Source organism: Conger conger, chromosome 16, assembly GCF_963514075.1.
Source record: "Conger conger chromosome 16, fConCon1.1, whole genome shotgun sequence".
Classification (NCBI taxonomy): Eukaryota; Metazoa; Chordata; class Actinopteri; order Anguilliformes; family Congridae; genus Conger; species Conger conger.
The window spans coordinates 38,738,909-38,756,685 of NC_083775.1; the positions used below are offsets into that span (position 1 = coordinate 38,738,909).

A 17,777-nucleotide genomic window follows, 5' to 3' on the forward strand; every position below is an offset into this window, starting at 1 on the left:
TAACCACTACACTACAGTCATGTACCTTAACCACTACGCTACAGTCATGTACCTTAACCACTACACTACAGTCATGTACCTTAACCACTACACTACAGTCATGTACCTTAACCACTATGCTACAGGCATACATGTGTAGGGTACACAGTATCTCTTTAGCTGGGAGCTCTAGCCCAACTCTAGCGCAATCAATTCAATTAAAAAATGGATTGATTGAATGCAAAAATAATATTTTTATGTAGCACTTTGAGATTGTTAATTAAATTAAAGGTGCATAATACATTTTATATATTATTATTTATTTTTACTTTTGATTGTTTGAATCTTATTAGTTTCTAAATCACAAGAATTGTCCCACGCGATGCGCCCATTATGCAAATGGAGTCAGTGCAGCTGCTGGATGAGAGAGACAGGGTTCCCATTGGAGTACCAGTGTGCAATAGCATTACTTTTGGAAACTAGGGGGATCTTTGATGTAAAAAACATGTTTACGGCAACAGGCCATTCGGCAAACTTGGCTCGTCGTTACAATTTTTTATTAATTAACTTCCTGTAAAAGTATGAAATATGAGAGGAATTATTAATGGTGCACAAAGAATGTACAAATAATATCACAAAAAAACAAAATGCACATATTTATTTAATTCTAAATTCATTTCTGGGCGGCACGGATGGTGCAGTGGGTAGCAGGTCCTGGGTTCGAATCCCCGTCGGCCGGGGCCTCTCTGTGCGGAGTTTGCATGTTTTCCCCGTGTCTGCGTGGGTTTCCTCCGGGTACTCCGGTTTCCTCCCACAGTCCAAAGACATGCATGTTAGGCTGATTGGAGAGTCTAAATTGCCCGTAGGTATGAGTGTGTGAGTGAATGGTGTGTGTGCCCTGCGATAGACTGGCGACCTGTCCTGGGTGTATTCCTGCCTTTCGCCCAATGTATGCTGGGATAGGCTCCAGCCCCCCTGCGACCCTGATCAGGATAAGCAGGTTCAGATAATGGATGGATGGATGGATGTTAATTTCTCCAAATCCACATCAGGCAGTAGCAAAATTATGGATCCCATCTAAAGTTCGGTTTAACATTGAAATGTGATTTTTAAATGTAAATATTCTGTTTTTCTCAGATTTATTTTTATGAATTGTGGATATCTGAGTCCAGAACCCTGCGGGCGCCAGTGTTGCATTAGGGTGCAGAAGTCAAAAGCTCCCATTGCCAAAAACATTCATTGACAAGTCATTTCACAAAAAAGGTAACTGTTTTCAAAATGTCTGCCTCTTCAAGAGCTTACATGATCGCTTGCTGCAGGTGTGAGAGGTCAGTCTGCACTGCATGATGGGATAGGACAGTCCACGCTGCCTGGCAGACGCTCCCATCCCAGCTGTATGGTTCAGTCTACAAGGAAAGAAAAAACATAGTCCGACTGTCAGCACCATTTACACGTTTCAGTCTGATTCACAGCAGCAATAGCAGCACAGGAAAGCCCATAGTGATGGCATGTGGAAGTCTCGGTAGCTCATAGTGAGGTGGGGCAGTCTCTGGAGCCCATAGTGGGGGCATGGGGCAGTCTCTGGAGCCCATAGTGGAGGCATGGGGCAGTCTCTGGAGCCCATAGTGGGGGCATGGGGCAGTCTCTGGAGCCCATAGTGGAGACATGGGGCAGTCTCTGGAGCCCATAGTGGAGGTGGGGCAGTCTCTGGAGCCCATAGTGGAGGTGGGGCAGTCTCTGGAGCCCATAGTGGAGGCATGGGGCAGTCTCTGGAGCCCATAGTGGAGGTGGGGCAGTCTCGAGCCCATAGTGGAGGTGGGGCAGTCTCTGGAGCCCATAGTGGAGGTGGGGCAGTCTCTGGAGCCCATAGTGGAGGCATGGGGCAGTCTCTGGAGCCCATAGTGGGGGCATGGGGCAGTCTCTGGAGCCCATAGTGGAGGCATGGGGCAGTCTCTGGAGCCCATAGTGGAGGCATGGGGCAGTCTCTGGAGCCCATAGTGGAGGTGGGGCAGTCTCGAGCCCATAGTGGAGGTGGGGCAGTCTCTGGAGCCCATAGTGGAGGTGGGGCAGTCTCTGGAGCCCATAGTGGAGGCATGGGGCAGTCTCTGGAGCCCATAGTGGGGGCATGGGGCAGTCTCTGGAGCCCATAGTGGAGGCATGGGGCAGTCTCTGGAGCCCATAGTGGAGGCATGGGGCAGTCTCGAGCCCATAGTGGAGGCATGGGGCAGTCTCTGGAGCTCACAGTGGAGGCATGGGGCAGTCTCAGGAGGTTAAAGTTTTGGATAAAGACCCAGTCACCTAGGATCAATTCCATTCAATTTGGGAAATTAACTCAATTCAGTGATTGTCATAGAATTTTTGAATAAGTAACATTTTTTAATGGAATTTCCAGGTGGCTTCCTGTATTGACTGAGTGAAAAAGGAGTGTAGTGAGCACTGTTGGTATCGACAGCAAGCTATGCACCTTTTAGTTTGCTATTCTGAGTTAATTGGAAAACAACTTAAGGAAACCTGTTAGCTAAGCTATAAAGAAAGCATTTGACCACTGCCTTTGCTCATGGCCACATTCACTGCTACTTAGATTTTTTTTTGTCAAAGTTGCACCTTGTTTGAGCTACCTAGCTCGCACTGTATAGCAATATAACACTGTGGGTAGATAGCAAGCTAATTGCAGTTTGGTAGTGTCTGAATAATGCTTTCGAGCTAATCGGGTAGCTAGCCTTCTTAGCTTTAGCTATAGCTACCATGCAAGTGGATGGCTTTGAAGTTAAATATTGTAACCTAAACTATACACGCACACAAAGTACATAATCATGTGATCACATTGTATCAAATAGGGGGTTGACACATCACGATGACCCCGGCACCAGTTAATAGGTGATGTTGATATAAATATCTCCACCACACTCAATTTCTGATTGGCCTGTCCTTCGGCCTACATGGTCTCACCTGTACACAGGTGTGCTCATACTCCAGGATCTGGCTCAGGATCTTCTCGTGGACGGCCATGTGTGAGTCCCGCTTGCTCAGGGTCGTATCCCTCTGAAGAGACAAGGTCAAAGATTACCTGGTTAAAGCTCTGCAAGCTGGGGACCTTATTACAGAGTGGGCTTAGCAGCAGAGGGGTGGGGGTTCTGGGTGAAGAGGTAGCAATGGGTCAGGTGTACCTGAGAGGTGAAGAGTCTCAGGATGAGGTGACACTCCCCTTGAACCCGAGAGGCACTGGATCGAGGCTCCAGCTGGAACCACTTGTCATATCCAGCCACCGGGATCTCCTGCACCACAGGAGAGGGTGTGACAAGTGAGGGAGGGAAACTATACTCCCAGGTACAATGATACCACCTGTGCCCTGAAGCAGTCCACAAGAAGACGAGAGCGAAAATGGCGGTCAACTTTTGACCTCCTTCAGTATAAGCAAGTTCTTAGATCCGCTAGATCTGCCTTCTAGTCTAAACTAATTGACCAAAGCAAATACAACCCAAAATTTCTCTTTAGCATGGTAGATAAGTAAACGAATAAACAGTCGTCAGAATCTGCCATCTATCCTTCCGATTATAGTAGCAATGACTTAGTGGCAAAGGCTTTTAGAGACCAGATCTCCAAATTGTCTCCTCCACTTGGCATTACTCCTGCCACATAAAATAAGCAGGCCACATCTGGGCTGCATCAGGAATCTACAGTGGCATTAAGCTGTTTTACGCTCATTGACATGGATGAGTTATCTAAAATAGTTATGTCCTCAAATCCAGCCACCTGCCTACTTGATCCAAACTGGCAGTTAAGCCATTATTGAAGAAACCAAATCTCGAACCCAGCAAGCTGGAAAACTATAGACCGATATCTCATCTCACATTTCAATCGAAATTACTGGAGAAAACTGTGGCAAAGCAACTCAGGGTTTACCTTAACTGAAATCACATGCTTTAAATATTCCAATCGGGATTTAGACCAGGCCACAGCACTGAAACAACACTTGTTAAAGTTACTAATTACCTACTACTGTCAGCTGACTGTAACTCTGTCTCAGTTCTTGTACTTCTTGAACTGAGTGCAGCTTTTGAGACAATACACCATGAGATTCTATTGGACAGACTCCAGAACTGTGTCGGTCTTCATGGACAGGCACATGCCTGGTTTAGATCATACTTGTATGAAAGGAAACAGTTTGTTAAGCTAAAGGAAAAAGAGTCCAGCTACTCTGTGATGAAATGTGGTATTCCACAAGGTTCAGTGCATTCCACAAGGTTCAGTGCTAGGACCTTTACTATTCTCTTTATGTATGCTACCCCTTGGCAGTATTATTCTGGCACACAGTTTCGCTGCTATGTGGATGACACACAGATATATATCTCAATGAAACCTGGCGAAGCACTACTGATCTCTCAGTTAGAGGCTTGTATTTTAGATATAAAAGCTTGGATGCTTCTAAACTCAGAAAAGGCAGAATTATTGGTCTTGGGCACGAAAACACTAAGGGAGAAAATGTGTACTTTTACACAAAAACGGTTGTTTTATTAGATCAAATATTGTAGTAAAATACCTTGTTTGATGTTACACTTGACCCAGACCTAACTTTTGACAGACATATAAAAACATATTCAGGGTGGATTTCTTTCAGTTAAGGAACATAGCTAAAATTAGGCACTTTTTTAGAGAAACTGATCCATGCTTTTCTTACATCTAGGTTAGATTACTGTAATGCCATACTATCTGTTTGCCCTAATGCCACACTGAAGAATCTCCAACTTATTACTCCAGTGCTACAAAAAGTAATCAGTCTCATAAAATTACTGTTATCAGAAATATCTAACCACAAATTTAGTATTTTAATTAATAATTAAAATAACCAATATCAATGACTTAAACATACCGATACCGAAGGTTGGAAGTTCTTTGAAAGACTGCTTTAACTCGGCTGTCATGTCTATGTGACGCCAAAACAGACACCAGGTTTAATAAAATATATTTATGAAACAAACGTACAAACACAGAACAGATATAGGGTTGGAATAACGTGTGGTTAGTTAGGTAAGGTATGTTAGGATATGTGTGTGTGTGTCCCTTGAACATAGGAAAGGTAAAAGTGGGAGTGTTTGAGTGTTAGCTGGGGAAAGAGAGACTACCAGCATAGTTTTACTCACGCATTTATATATATGTGTATATTTGTATATAAATTTAAATATGTATATATATATATATAGCTAACAAAATACATTAAAATGATAAGACAGCAAATATAGAAACACAGATTCACAATATCAGTTAAGACTAAACTAAACATTGGCTATGCCATACGCATTGTTGGATTGAAAAGGCGTGCTGTTCTTGTAGGAGCGACGATGGTAATGAGACATGCTGTCCTTGTAGAAGTGGCGATGGTAATGAGACGTGCTGTCCTTGTAGGAGCGGCGATGGTAATGAGACGTGCGGTCCTTGTAGAAGCGGCGATGGTAATGAGACGTGCTGTCCTTGTAGGAGCGGCGATGGTAATGAGACGTGCTGTCCTTGTAGGAGCGGCGATGGTAATGAGACGTGCTGTCCTTATAGAAGCGGCGATGGTGATGTGAACTGATGTCCTTGTAGGAGCGGCGATGGTAATGTGAATGATGTCCTTGTAGGAGCGGCGATGGTAATGAGACGTGCTGTCCTTGTAGGAGCGGCGATGGTAATGAGACGTGCTGTCCTTGTAGGAGCGGCGATGGTAATGAGAGGTGCTGTCCTTGTAGGAGCGGCGATGGTAATGTGAACTGTTGTCCCTGTAGGAGCGGCGATGGTAATGAGACGTGCTGTCCTTGTAGAAGCGGTGATGGTAATGAGACGTGCTGTCCTTGTAGGAGCAGCGATGGTAATGAGACGTGCTGTCCTTGTAGGAGCGGCGATGGTAATGAGACGTGCTGTCCTTGTAGGAGCGGCGATGGTAATGAGACGTGCTGTCCTTGTAGGAGCGGCGATGGTAATGAGACGTGCTGTCCTTGTAGGAGCGGCGATGGTAATGAGACGTGCTGTCCTTGTAGGAGCGGCGATGGTAATGAGACGTGCTGTCCTTGTAGGAGCGGCGATGGTAATGAGACGTGCTGTCCTTGTAGGAGCGGCGATGGTAATGAGACGTGCTGTCCTTGTAGGAGCGGCGATGGTAATGAGACGTGCTGTCCTTGTAGGAGCGGTGATGGTAATGAGATGTACTGTCCTTATAGAAGCGGCGATGGTAATGAGACGTGCTGTCCTTGTAGGAGCGGCGATGGTAATGAGACGTGCTGTCCTTGTAGGAGCGGCGATGGTAATGAGATGTGCTGTCCGTGTAGGAGCGGCGATGGTAATGAGACGTGCTGTCCTTGTAGGAGCGGCGATGGTAATGAGACGTGCTGTCCTTGTAGAAGCGGCGATGGTAATGAGACGTGCTGTCCTTATAGAAGCGGCGATGGTAATGAGACGTGCTGTCCTTGTAGGAGCGGCGATGGTAATGAGACGTGCTGTCCTTGTAGGAGCGGCGATGGTAATGAGATGTGCTGTCCTTATAGAAGCGGCGATGGTAATGAGACGTGCTGTCCTTGTAGGAGCGGCGATGGTAATGAGACGTGCTGTCCTTGTAGGAGCGGCGATGGTAATGAGACGTGCTGTCCTTGTAGGAGCGGCGATGGTAATGAGATGTGCTGTCCTTGTAGGAGCGGCGATGGTAATGAGACGTGCTGTCCGTGTAGGAGCGGCGATGGTAATGAGACGTGCTGTCCTTGTAGGAGCGGCGATGGTAATGAGACGTGCTGTCCTTGTAGGAGCGGCGATGGTAATGAGATGTGCTGTCCTTGTAGGAGCGGCGATGGTAATGAGACGTGCTGTCCGTGTAGGAGCGGCGATGGTAATGAGATGTGCTGTCCGTGTAGGAGCGGCGATGGTAATGAGACGTGCTGTCCTTGTAGGAGCAGCGATGGTAATGAGACGTGCTGTCCTTGTAGAAGCGGCGATGGTAATGAAACGTGCTGTCCTTATAGAAGCGGCGATGGTAATGAGACGTGCTGTCCTTGTAGGAGCGGCGATGGTAATGAGACGTGCTGTCCTTGTAGGAGCGGCGATGGTAATGAGACGTGCTGTCCTTGTAGAAGCGGCGATGGTAATGAGATGTGCTGTCCTTATAGAAGCGGCGATGGTAATGAGACGTGCTGTCCTTGTAGGAGCGGCGATGGTAATGAGACGTGCTGTCCTTGTAGGAGCGGCGATGGTAATGAGATGTGCTGTCCGTGTAGGAGCGGCGATGGTAATGAGACGTGCTGTCCTTGTAGGAGCGGCGATGGTAATGAGACGTGCTGTCCTTGTAGGAGCGGCGATGGTAATGAGACGTGCTGTCCTTGTAGGAGCGGCGATGGTAATGAGATGTGCTGTCCTTATAGAAGCGGCGATGGTAATGAGACGTGCTGTCCTTGTAGGAGCGGCGATGGTAATGAGACGTGCTGTCCTTGTAGGAGCGGCGATGGTAATGAGACGTGCTGTCCTTGTAGGAGCGGCGATGGTAATGAGATGTGCTGTCCTTGTAGGAGCGGCGATGGTAATGAGACGTGCTGTCCGTGTAGGAGCGGCGATGGTAATGAGACGTGCTGTCCTTGTAGGAGCGGCGATGGTAATGAGACGTGCTGTCCTTGTAGGAGCGGCGATGGTAATGAGATGTGCTGTCCTTGTAGGAGCGGCGATGGTAATGAGACGTGCTGTCCGTGTAGGAGCGGCGATGGTAATGAGATGTGCTGTCCGTGTAGGAGCGGCGATGGTAATGAGACGTGCTGTCCTTGTAGGAGCAGCGATGGTAATGAGACGTGCTGTCCTTGTAGAAGCGGCGATGGTAATGAGACGTGCTGTCCTTATAGAAGCGGCGATGGTAATGAGACGTGCTGTCCTTGTAGGAGCGGCGATGGTAATGAGACGTGCTGTCCTTGTAGGAGCGGCGATGGTAATGAGACGTGCTGTCCTTGTAGAAGCGGCGATGGTAATGAGATGTGCTGTCCTTATAGAAGCGGCGATGGTAATGAGACGTGCTGTCCTTGTAGGAGCGGCGATGGTAATGAGACGTGCTGTCCTTGTAGGAGCGGCGATGGTAATGAGATGTGCTGTCCGTGTAGGAGCGGCGATGGTAATGAGACGTGCTGTCCTTGTAGGAGCGGCGATGGTAATGAGACGTGCTGTCCTTGTAGAAGCGGCGATGGTAATGAGACGTGCTGTCCTTATAGAAGCGGCGATGATGTGAACCGTTGTCCTCGGCAGATGCGCAGAGCTGGGATGTTCCCGTGGGCTGTGCGTTGTCGCCTGGTCCCTTCGGTTCTAGTCCGCTCGGTTCTGGTCCATTTGGTTCTGGAAAAAGTTTGTTGCTGTGCTTTGCAGGGGTAAACTGATGTAGCGTTCCCCGTACAAAGTTTCCACTCGCTAGTGCACACTAAGTTACCGCAAGGTAAACTAGGTGTGTCCGTAGGCCTGGTGGTGCTCTGTAAAGAATGCAGCCTCTGTCCGAGTATTGGAGCAGATGAGGTGAAGAAAATGGCCAAAGAGGGTGTGTCGAAAAAGAAGTGAGAAGAAGAAGTGGGCAATCCCGAGAGCATGCCTTGCTCTTATACGGGGAAAGTGTATTGCTCCCACCATTACGGCACTGGCTGAAACGAGCTAGACGTCATGCGGGGTGGACGTGGCGGAATTGTCCTGTGGGATTGTGGGAAATGTGGTCCCTACAGGAGTCAGACAGTCTCAATATTTAAACCAAGATTAAAAACACACTTTTACAATCAGGCTTATAATCAGTTATAGCTTCGTACGGTGGTTCTGGAGGCAGGTACTAGATGACGCTAACGGTTACTTAGAAATCCACATGTGACCGGTGGCACTGAGTAGGCCTTAACAGTGCCAATGGGGTTAGCTACAACCTTAGACACTGGGGAGGTTCTGTGCATGAGGACATTTTATTTGATGTAATAATACATTTTAATGTCTAACATCCTCTTTTGTTTCTCTTTCCTGCCACTCTTCCAACCCCCGGAGCTCATGGACCACTCAAATCGACTGTTTGGGGGTTTTGTTTACCTCATATGCCCTGCGGAGCAGACTTCGGTCTTGACTCTTGTAGCGTCATCGACCCTGAGCCTGCCTACCGTCCGCCTGTACTTCTGCCCCGCTGACAGCTTTCCTGGCTACTGGACCTTTTGCATGGTGTACCGATTACGAGACTGCCTTCTCCCTTGGTACTGTACTTTGATTTTGGCTGGATTTTACGTGAACATTGCTTGTTTTTTGACTACGCTCACTGGACATTCCCTGAATAAAGTCCTGATGGGACTTTATTACACCCCTGTTTCTGAGTCGTGCATTTTGGGTCCAACCCCACACGCACCCGTCTCACTCTGTAAAGCATCTTTGTGACAGTCTTCTGTGAAAAGCGCTAGACAAAATAAATAGAATTTAATAGAATTGAATTAAAAGGCAAATGGCACTTTACAATTCATAACATAAGGTAATGGGCGAAACAGGCCATTCAGCCCAGCAATGCTCGCCTTTAATTGATGCCTTTCATTCTTCCATTCATTCATTCACACACACCAATGGCAATAGGCTGCCATGCAAGCGACAAATCAGCTCATCAGGAGCAATTGGCGGTGGCTTGCCCAGGGACACTATGACATTCATAGTATATACTATGTATACTTACACTAAATCTGTCATTTTCATTACTGCCTGACTAATGTATATACACAGCTTTAAGCCCACATAACTATGGGATGAGAATGACCACTTACTGTTTGCCCCCTTAACTACCACTCTCCCCTTTATTATTTTCCCCCTGGGAAGAGGTAGGTGTCATGGTCTTTCTAGTGCTGTAATCCTAATCCATATAATTACTTACTGCAATATAAATCATTTTACCACGTAGTGGAAATGCACCTATTAAACAATAAACGCTCATAGTTTGCATTAAAGATGGAGATAGCTAGATTGCAAGCTAGCAAAATGACCTTGTGCTGGCTAACTTCCCACCTCCTTTTCCCTTATATCACTACCTTATGCAGGAGCTGGGCTCTCGTGGGTGATCTTTCGCAAAGACAGTCTACTCTTTTACTGTCAGGTATATCCGTTTTGATTAAATTCTCTATTGTTATCCATATTCTGCCGCATTTCTACCAAGCTGTACAAGGCTACGTATAGCTGTATGCAAACGTGCATGGCCCTTTCTTATTTAGCTGGGCTTTCATGGGTGATCTTTTATTTGGATGCTGTGTCTGTTCTTTTACTGTCAGAGTTGGAGAATAAAACACTGAGGAACAAGAACGGAAAACTAGTACAATAACTTTTTCTATGACTATATTACTTATATATATAATATAACATATATATAACTTATATAATATTGCTACCACTATGACTAGTAGTGACATTACAGCTAGTGAAGTGTTTGTAAGAGTAACTCACATTAACAGAGATGTTCAGACACCTCAGTGCAGTGTTTGTAAGAGTAACTCACATTAACAGGGATGTTCAGACACCCCAGTGCAATGTTTGTAAGAGTAACTCACATTAATGGGGATGTTCAGACACCCCAGTGCAGTGTTTGTAAGAGTAACTCACATTAACAGGGATGTTCAGACACCCCAGTGCAATGTTTGTAAGAGTAACTCACATTAACAGGGATGTTCAGACACCCCAGTGCAGTGCTTGTAAGAGTAACTTGTAAGAGTGCGAGAATAACTCAAACGGAGACTCGTGAGCAGATGAAAACCTCTGCTCCAACGCAGCAGACATCTTTATTAAATACCCTTTACCCTCACCCTTGAACCCCAAATCACGTCACAGGAATCACTACCTATGACGTAACTAAGGAAACATTCTATGGTGAATTATGTCACAGAAGTAGATGCTACATCCGTCCCCCCAGAATTCACCATAACTGGCAATCCTAGCCGTGGGGGAGGCCGAACTGTTCGACCAAAACGAGTCCGCAAGGGTGGGGCAGGGGCTGGGGCAGACACAAGAGAACGACCCAACGATAGGGGGCGATCTGTAGGCATGCCAGCTGGAGGGCGACCCCGGCGTGGGGGTTGTGCCAACTTGACGGGTTGGTCCAGATCCAGATGAGCCGGTTTGAGGCGGTCTAGTGAAATGTAGTCCGGCTTACCACCAACGTCCACAAGGAAAGCCTTGTCCCCGGCCTCCAAAACACGAAACGGACCATCGTAGGGGGGTTGAAACGGTCCTCGATGTGCATCATGGCGAATGAAAACGTACTTGGCCGCCTTCAGGTCGGAAGGAACGTAGGCCTGTGGGAGGCCATGCTGCGATGTAGGCACTGGTGCGAATGTCCTGGCGCTGTCCAGGAGGGTGGCCCGCTGTAGTGCTGCAGACCAAGGGCTTGTGGGATCAGGAACGAAATCCCCTGGCACCCGCAGTGGCTGACCGTAAACTAACTCCACCACAGAACCCTGTAGGTCCTCCTTAGGGGCGGTCCTCAACCCCAGCATGACCCATGGAAGCCTGTCGACCCAGCTGTCATCCTGGAGGCTGGCCCGCAGTGAAGTTTTCATTGTGCGATGAAATCGTTCACACAAGCCATTAGCTTGAGGATGATAAGCAGTAGTACGGTGTATTCCCCAGGTTCAGGGCAACCGCATTCCAAATCTGTGACGTGAACTGGGGCCCTCTGTCCGAAGACACCAAACCGGGCAACCCAAGTGGAGATAAATGCCCGAGCCACATCAGCGGATGTGGTCGATGTCAGAGGAACAGCTTCAGTGGTTCTGTCCACTATAGTGAGGAGGTGGGAAAACCCAAGTCCATGTGCACGTGGTCAAACCGCTTTTCCGGAACTGAAAAAGGTGCCAAAGGGGCCTTTACATGGCGATGCACCTTGGCCCGTTGACATACTGTGCAGGTGTCGGCCCAGTTGCGAATGTCCTTCTTGAGCCCGTGCCATACAAACCTAGCCGACACCAATTTCTGAGACGCTTTCTTGCCCGGGTGGGAAAGACAATGAATGGTATCAAAAACCTGTCTTCTCCATCTTTGAGGTACAACTGGTCGCGGTTGCCCCATGGAAATTTCACAAAGTATAGTGCCACCGGCGTTGTCAAATGTGATGTCTTGTAGCTGGAGCCCCCCGTAACAGCACTCCTAATGTTCAGTACATCTGGGTCTGAGGCTTGATCGGCTGCCATCAGGGAGTAGTCGATCCCAAGATGGACGGCATTGGCAGCAGCCCGGGAGAGGTAGTCGGCTACGTGGTTGTCTTTCCCAGCAACATGCCGAATGTCTGTAGTGAACTCTGAGATAAAAGCGAGCTGGCGCTGCTGGCGGGCGGACCATGGTTCAGAAAGGTTAGGCTCTGTCAGGCTTGGGAACTCAGCCAGGAGGCGGGCGGCGCTCAGGCCAGCTAGTGAGAGCCTTGCCGTTTCCCGATGCCTTGAAGGTGCATGGGGCGCGACACTTTTTGGCTTTAGTTCCAAACCGGGCATGGAAATAGCAGTATCCCAGCTGCTGAGTTGTAGTACTGGCAATGGCCACTGTATCCACCGGCAATGTAGAGTCAACGTGGGCGTGGCCTAGGACAGCCATGCAGCTCTGCTTACAGGGGAAAAAAATTTGTCAGCTCCCTTAGCTAAAGCCCTGAAATCCTTAATTGGAGAGTTGGCTAGAGCAGAGCGGACGTGCGTAGGTAGCTGTTGCATGAACAGTTCCGTGAAAATAAAACATGGCTTATGCTTTCCCAGGAGTGTCAGCATATAATCCATCAGTTCAGAAGGTTTGGAATCACCCATGCCGGGCAGAGAAAGTAGCTGACGCGCACGCTCAGATTCAGTTAAACCGAACGTATCAAGCAGGTAAGATTTCAAAGTCTCGTATTTATTCTCCTCTGGCGGGTCTTCCAGAATACTCTCGACTCGAGCGGCGGTGGGACAGCTTAGAGCAGAAACGACATAATAATATTTTGTGCTGTTGTCTGTGATTCTCCTGAGAGCAAACTGTGCTTCAGTTTGAGCGAACTAAGCCACAGACTGTCCTTCCCAAAACTCTGGCAATTTTAGGGAAACCACGTTCGCCCCTTCCATGATGAGTGAGCTCAAAAAGCGGAGAAGCCTTGGAAACGTCCTTAGCTGAATCGAGGTCACCAATATAAGAGTGCGAGAATAACTCAAACGGAGACTTGTGAGCAGATGAAAACCTCTGCTGCAACGCAGCAGACATCTTTATTAAATACCCTTTACCCTCACCCTTGAACCCCAAATCACGTCACAGGAATCACTACTTATGACGTAACTAAGGAAACATTCTATGGTGAATTATGTCACAGAAGTAGATGCTACAAACTCACATTAACAGGGATGTATGTTCAGACACCCAAGTCCAGTGTTTATAAGAGTAACTCACATTAACAGGGATGTTCAGACACGTCAGTGCAGTGTTTGTAAGAGTAACTCACATTAACGGGGATGTTCAGACACCTCAGTGCAGTGTTTGTAAGAGTAACTCACATTAATGGGGATTTTCAGACACCTCAGTGCAGTGTTTGTAAGAGTAACTCACATTAACGGGGATGTTCAGACACCTCAGTGCAGTGTTTGTAAGAGTAACTCACATTAATGGGGATTTTCAGACACCTCAGTGCAGTGTTTGTAAGAGTAACTCACATTAACGGGGATGTTCAGACACCTCAGTGCAGTGTTTGTAAGAGTAACTCACATTAATGGGGATGCTCAGACACCCCAGGAAGTCATCTGCGCTTTCCTCTGCAGCACTCCCATTGGCTCGGACCGACTTGGCTATTTGCTTGAAGTACCTGACACAAGATGAGACTCAGAGTGAGCTGAACTGATTGGCTCAGTTCTGACACCCTCTCTATAGACCACAAAACATTGTGTGCTATCACTGCTACACATTGCTTTAGTTACTGCAGGGATACTCAAAACAGGCCAGTCATACTGGTGGATTTCTTTGATACCTGACAGTGACATAGATTGGCCATAGATCGCACTCATCTGGTATCACAGGTGTAAGTCAGTCCCTGATTGGAGGGGAAGAATGAAAACTGGGAGCAGTGTTGGTCTCCTGCTTTAGAGAGCATGTTTATTGCATTTAGCAGTCACACTTTAATGTTAACGGCTAAGTTGTCACACTGACTGTTCATTTCTTAATTTCTTCAAACTTGAAAAATTGAATAGCCATTTTTTGTGTGATACACTAATCTGAGGTTAAAGATAATTTTCTTATTTTTCACTTTTTATGGAATAGCTATCGACTTATAATTAGCAGAGATATAGCCCTAATTAGCACACATGACAGGCAGTTTATTCAATCACTTATCAGAACGTATACACCAGCAAGTCCCCTCCGTTCCGCTACTTTGGGACGCCTGGCACCTCCCCCTCACCTGCACCGGTCATGACTACTGTTCTGGCCCCACGGTGGTGGAATGACCTTCCTGTGGATGTCAGAACAGCAGAGTCTCTGACCACTTTCAAGCACAGACTGAAGACTCATCTCTTCAGGCTGCACCTTTCCCTCCCTACCTCACCACCATGATTAGCCTTGGGCACGCCAGATTATAATGGCACTTATATATAGTTTTATATGTATATATATATATATATATACAGTCAGGTCCATAAATATTGGGACATCGACACAATTCTCATCTTTTTGGCTCTATACACCACCACAACAAGATATGCTTTAACTGCAGACTTTCAGCTTTAATTTGAGGGTATTTACATCCAAATCAGGTGAACGGTGTAGGAATTACAACAGTTTCTATATGTGCCTCCCACTTTTTAAGGGACCAAAAGTAATGGGACAATTGGCTGCTCAGCTGTTCCATGGCCAGGTGTGTGTTATTCCCTCATTATCTCATTTACAAGGAGCAGATAAAAGGTCTAGAGTTCATTTCAATGCTATTTGCATTGGGAATCTGTTGCTGTCAACTCTCAATGTGAGATCCAAAGAGCTGTCACTATCAGTGAAGCAAGCCATCATTAGGCTGAAAAATCAAAACAAACCCATCAGAAAGATATCAAAAACATTAGGTGTGGCCAAATCAACTGTTTGGAACATTCTTAAAAAGAAAGAACGCACCGGTGAGCTTAGCAACACCAAAAGACACCCTTCACAATATTTGGCCAGATCAAGAACACTCTCCAGGAGGTCGGTGTATGTGTGTCAAAGTCAACAATCAAGAGAAGACTTCACCAGAGTGAATACAGAGGGTTCACCACTAGATGTAAACCATTGGTGAGCCTCAAAAACAGGAAGACCAGATTAGAGTTTGCCAAACAACATCTAAAAAAGCCTTTACAGTTCTGGAACAGCATCCTATGAACAGATGAGACAAAGATCAACTTGTACCAGAATGATGGGAAGAGAAGAGTATGGAGAAAGAAAGGAACTGCTCATGATCCAAAACATACCACCTCATCAGTGAAGCATGGTGGTGGTAGTGTCATGGCGTGGGCATGTATGACTGCCAATGGAACTGGTTCCCTTGTATTTATTGATGATGTGACTGCTGACAAAAGTAGCAGGATGAATTCTGAAGTGTTTCGGGCAATATTATCTGCTCATATTCACCCAAATGCTTCAGAACTGCGCTTCACAGTGCAGATGGACAATGACCCGAAGCATACTGCGAAAGCAACCAAAAAGTTTTTTAAGGCAAAGAAGTGGAATGTTATGCAATGGCCAAGTCAATCACCTGACCTGAATCCGATTGAACATGCATTTCACTTGCTGAAGACAAAACTGAAGGGAAAATGCCCCAAGAACAAGCAGGAGCTGAAGACAGTTGCAGTGGAGGCCTGGCAGAGCATCACCAGGGATGAAACCCAGCGTCAGGTGATGTCTATGCGTTCCAGACTTCAGGCTGTAATTGACTGCAAAGGATTTGCAACCAAGTATTAAAAAGTGAAAGTTTTATTTATGATTGTTAGTTTGTTACTTCATTACTTTTGGTCCCTTAAAAAGTGGGATGCACATATACAAACGGTTGTAATTCCAACACCGTTCACCTGATTTGGATGTAAATACCCTCAAATTAAAGCTGAAAGTCTGCAGTTGAAGCACATCTTGTTCGTTTCATTTCAAATCCATTGTGGTGGTGTATAGAGCCAAAAAGATGAGAATTGGACTTGACTGTATATACACATACAGGTGCATCTCAAAAAATTAGAATATTGTGGAAAAGTTAAATAGTGAAATATTTCAAGCCTTTTTTCGTTTTAATTTTGATGATTACGGCTTACAGCTCATTAAAATCTAAAATCCAGTATCTCAAAATATTAGAATATTACATAAGACCAATCAAAGAAAGGATTTCTAATACAGAAATGTCGACCTTCTGAAAAGTATGTTCATTTATGCACTCAGTACTTGGTTGGGGCTCCTTCTGCACAAATTACTGCACGAATGTGGCGTGGCATGGATGCAATCAGCCTGTGGCACTGCTGAGGTGCCTTCAGCTTATCTGTATTGTTGGGTCTGGTGTCTCTATTGGGTTCAGGTCAGGCGAGTTGGCTGGCCAATCAAGCACAGTGATACCATGGTCAGCAAACCAGTTACTAATAGTTTTGACACTGTGGGCAGATGCCAAGTCCTGCTGGAAAAGGAAATCAGCATCTCCATAAAGCTTTTCAGCAAAAGTAAAGCATGAAGTGCTCTACAATCTCTTGGTAGACGGCTGCGTTGACTCTGGACATGATAAAACACAGTGGACCAACACTGACAGTGGTTGGCTGCTAGAAGCCTGAGGACAACAATACTATGTATGTATATGTGTGTGTGTGTGTGTGTGTGTGTGTGTGTGTGTGTGTGTGTATACTTGGTCGGGCAATCATGGGGAAGACGGTTGTCCAGAAGACACTCATTGACACCTTCCACAAGGAGGGTAAGCCACAAAAGGTTTTTGCTGAAAGGACTGGCTGTTCGCAGAGTGCTGTATATTCATGGAAAGTTGACTGGAAGGGAAAAGTGCACCTTGGTATGCTAGTTCGTAAGTTGAGGTATTTTTCAAGGCTTCCAATTGTATCTATATGGTCAAGCTAGAACTGGACTGTCCCCTAGGGTCCTCATCACACCTATCCCTGTGTTCGATCTGCACTTTGTTGTATGTTGCTCTGGATAAGAGTGTCTGCTAAATGCCTGCAATGTAATGTAATGACAGTTTGGCGCAAATCATGGGGAAAAGCTGTCTTGTGTGAGTTGTCTCAATGACTTGTCCCAGGCTCAGGCAGTAAGAGCAGTCGTCTGGCAGTCGGAGGGTTGCCGGTTCGATCCCCCGCCTGGGCTGTGTCAAAGTGTCCCTGAGCAAGACACCTAACCCCCAAATGCTCCTGACAAGCTGGTTGGCGCCTTGCATGGCAGCCAATCGCCGTTGGTGTGTGAGTGTGTGTATGAATGGGTGAATGAGGAATGAGAAGCATCAATTGTACAGCGCTTTGGATAAAGGTGCTATATAAATGCCAACCATTTACCATTTACATCACAATAAATTGACACACAGAATTTGCTAAAAAAAAACAAACATTGTGATATTGCATAATCAGCAACTAGGTTTCTTCTAATAGCACTGATGTTATTGTATATAGATTATCATACACTCACTGAGCACTTTATTAGGAACTCATTCATGTGATTATCTAATCAGCCAATCGTATGGCAGCAGTGCAATGTATAAAATCAAGCAGATACGAGTCAGGAGCTTTAGTTAATGTTCACATCAACCATCGGGATACAAGTGACTTTGACCATGGAATGATTGTTGGTGGCAGAGAGGGTTGTTTAAGTATCTGAGAAACTGA

The 17,777-nt window shown here is 46.3% G+C and overlaps 1 protein-coding gene across 1 annotated transcript in view; it reads right to left on the minus strand.

Moving 5' to 3' along the window:
- Positions 1-17,777, minus strand: part of LOC133115312 (BAI1-associated protein 3-like) — a 174,910-nt gene that overhangs the window by 61,624 nt on the left and 95,509 nt on the right. Inside the window, exons 11-14 of the mRNA XM_061225163.1 lie at positions 13,672-13,768; positions 3,147-3,254; positions 2,929-3,021; positions 1,282-1,385 (exon numbers count right to left, since the gene is read on the minus strand). Coding sequence (XP_061081147.1) covers positions 1,282-1,385; positions 2,929-3,021; positions 3,147-3,254; positions 13,672-13,768 — 402 coding nt within the window. The remainder of the gene's footprint in view (positions 1-1,281; positions 1,386-2,928; positions 3,022-3,146; positions 3,255-13,671; positions 13,769-17,777) is intronic.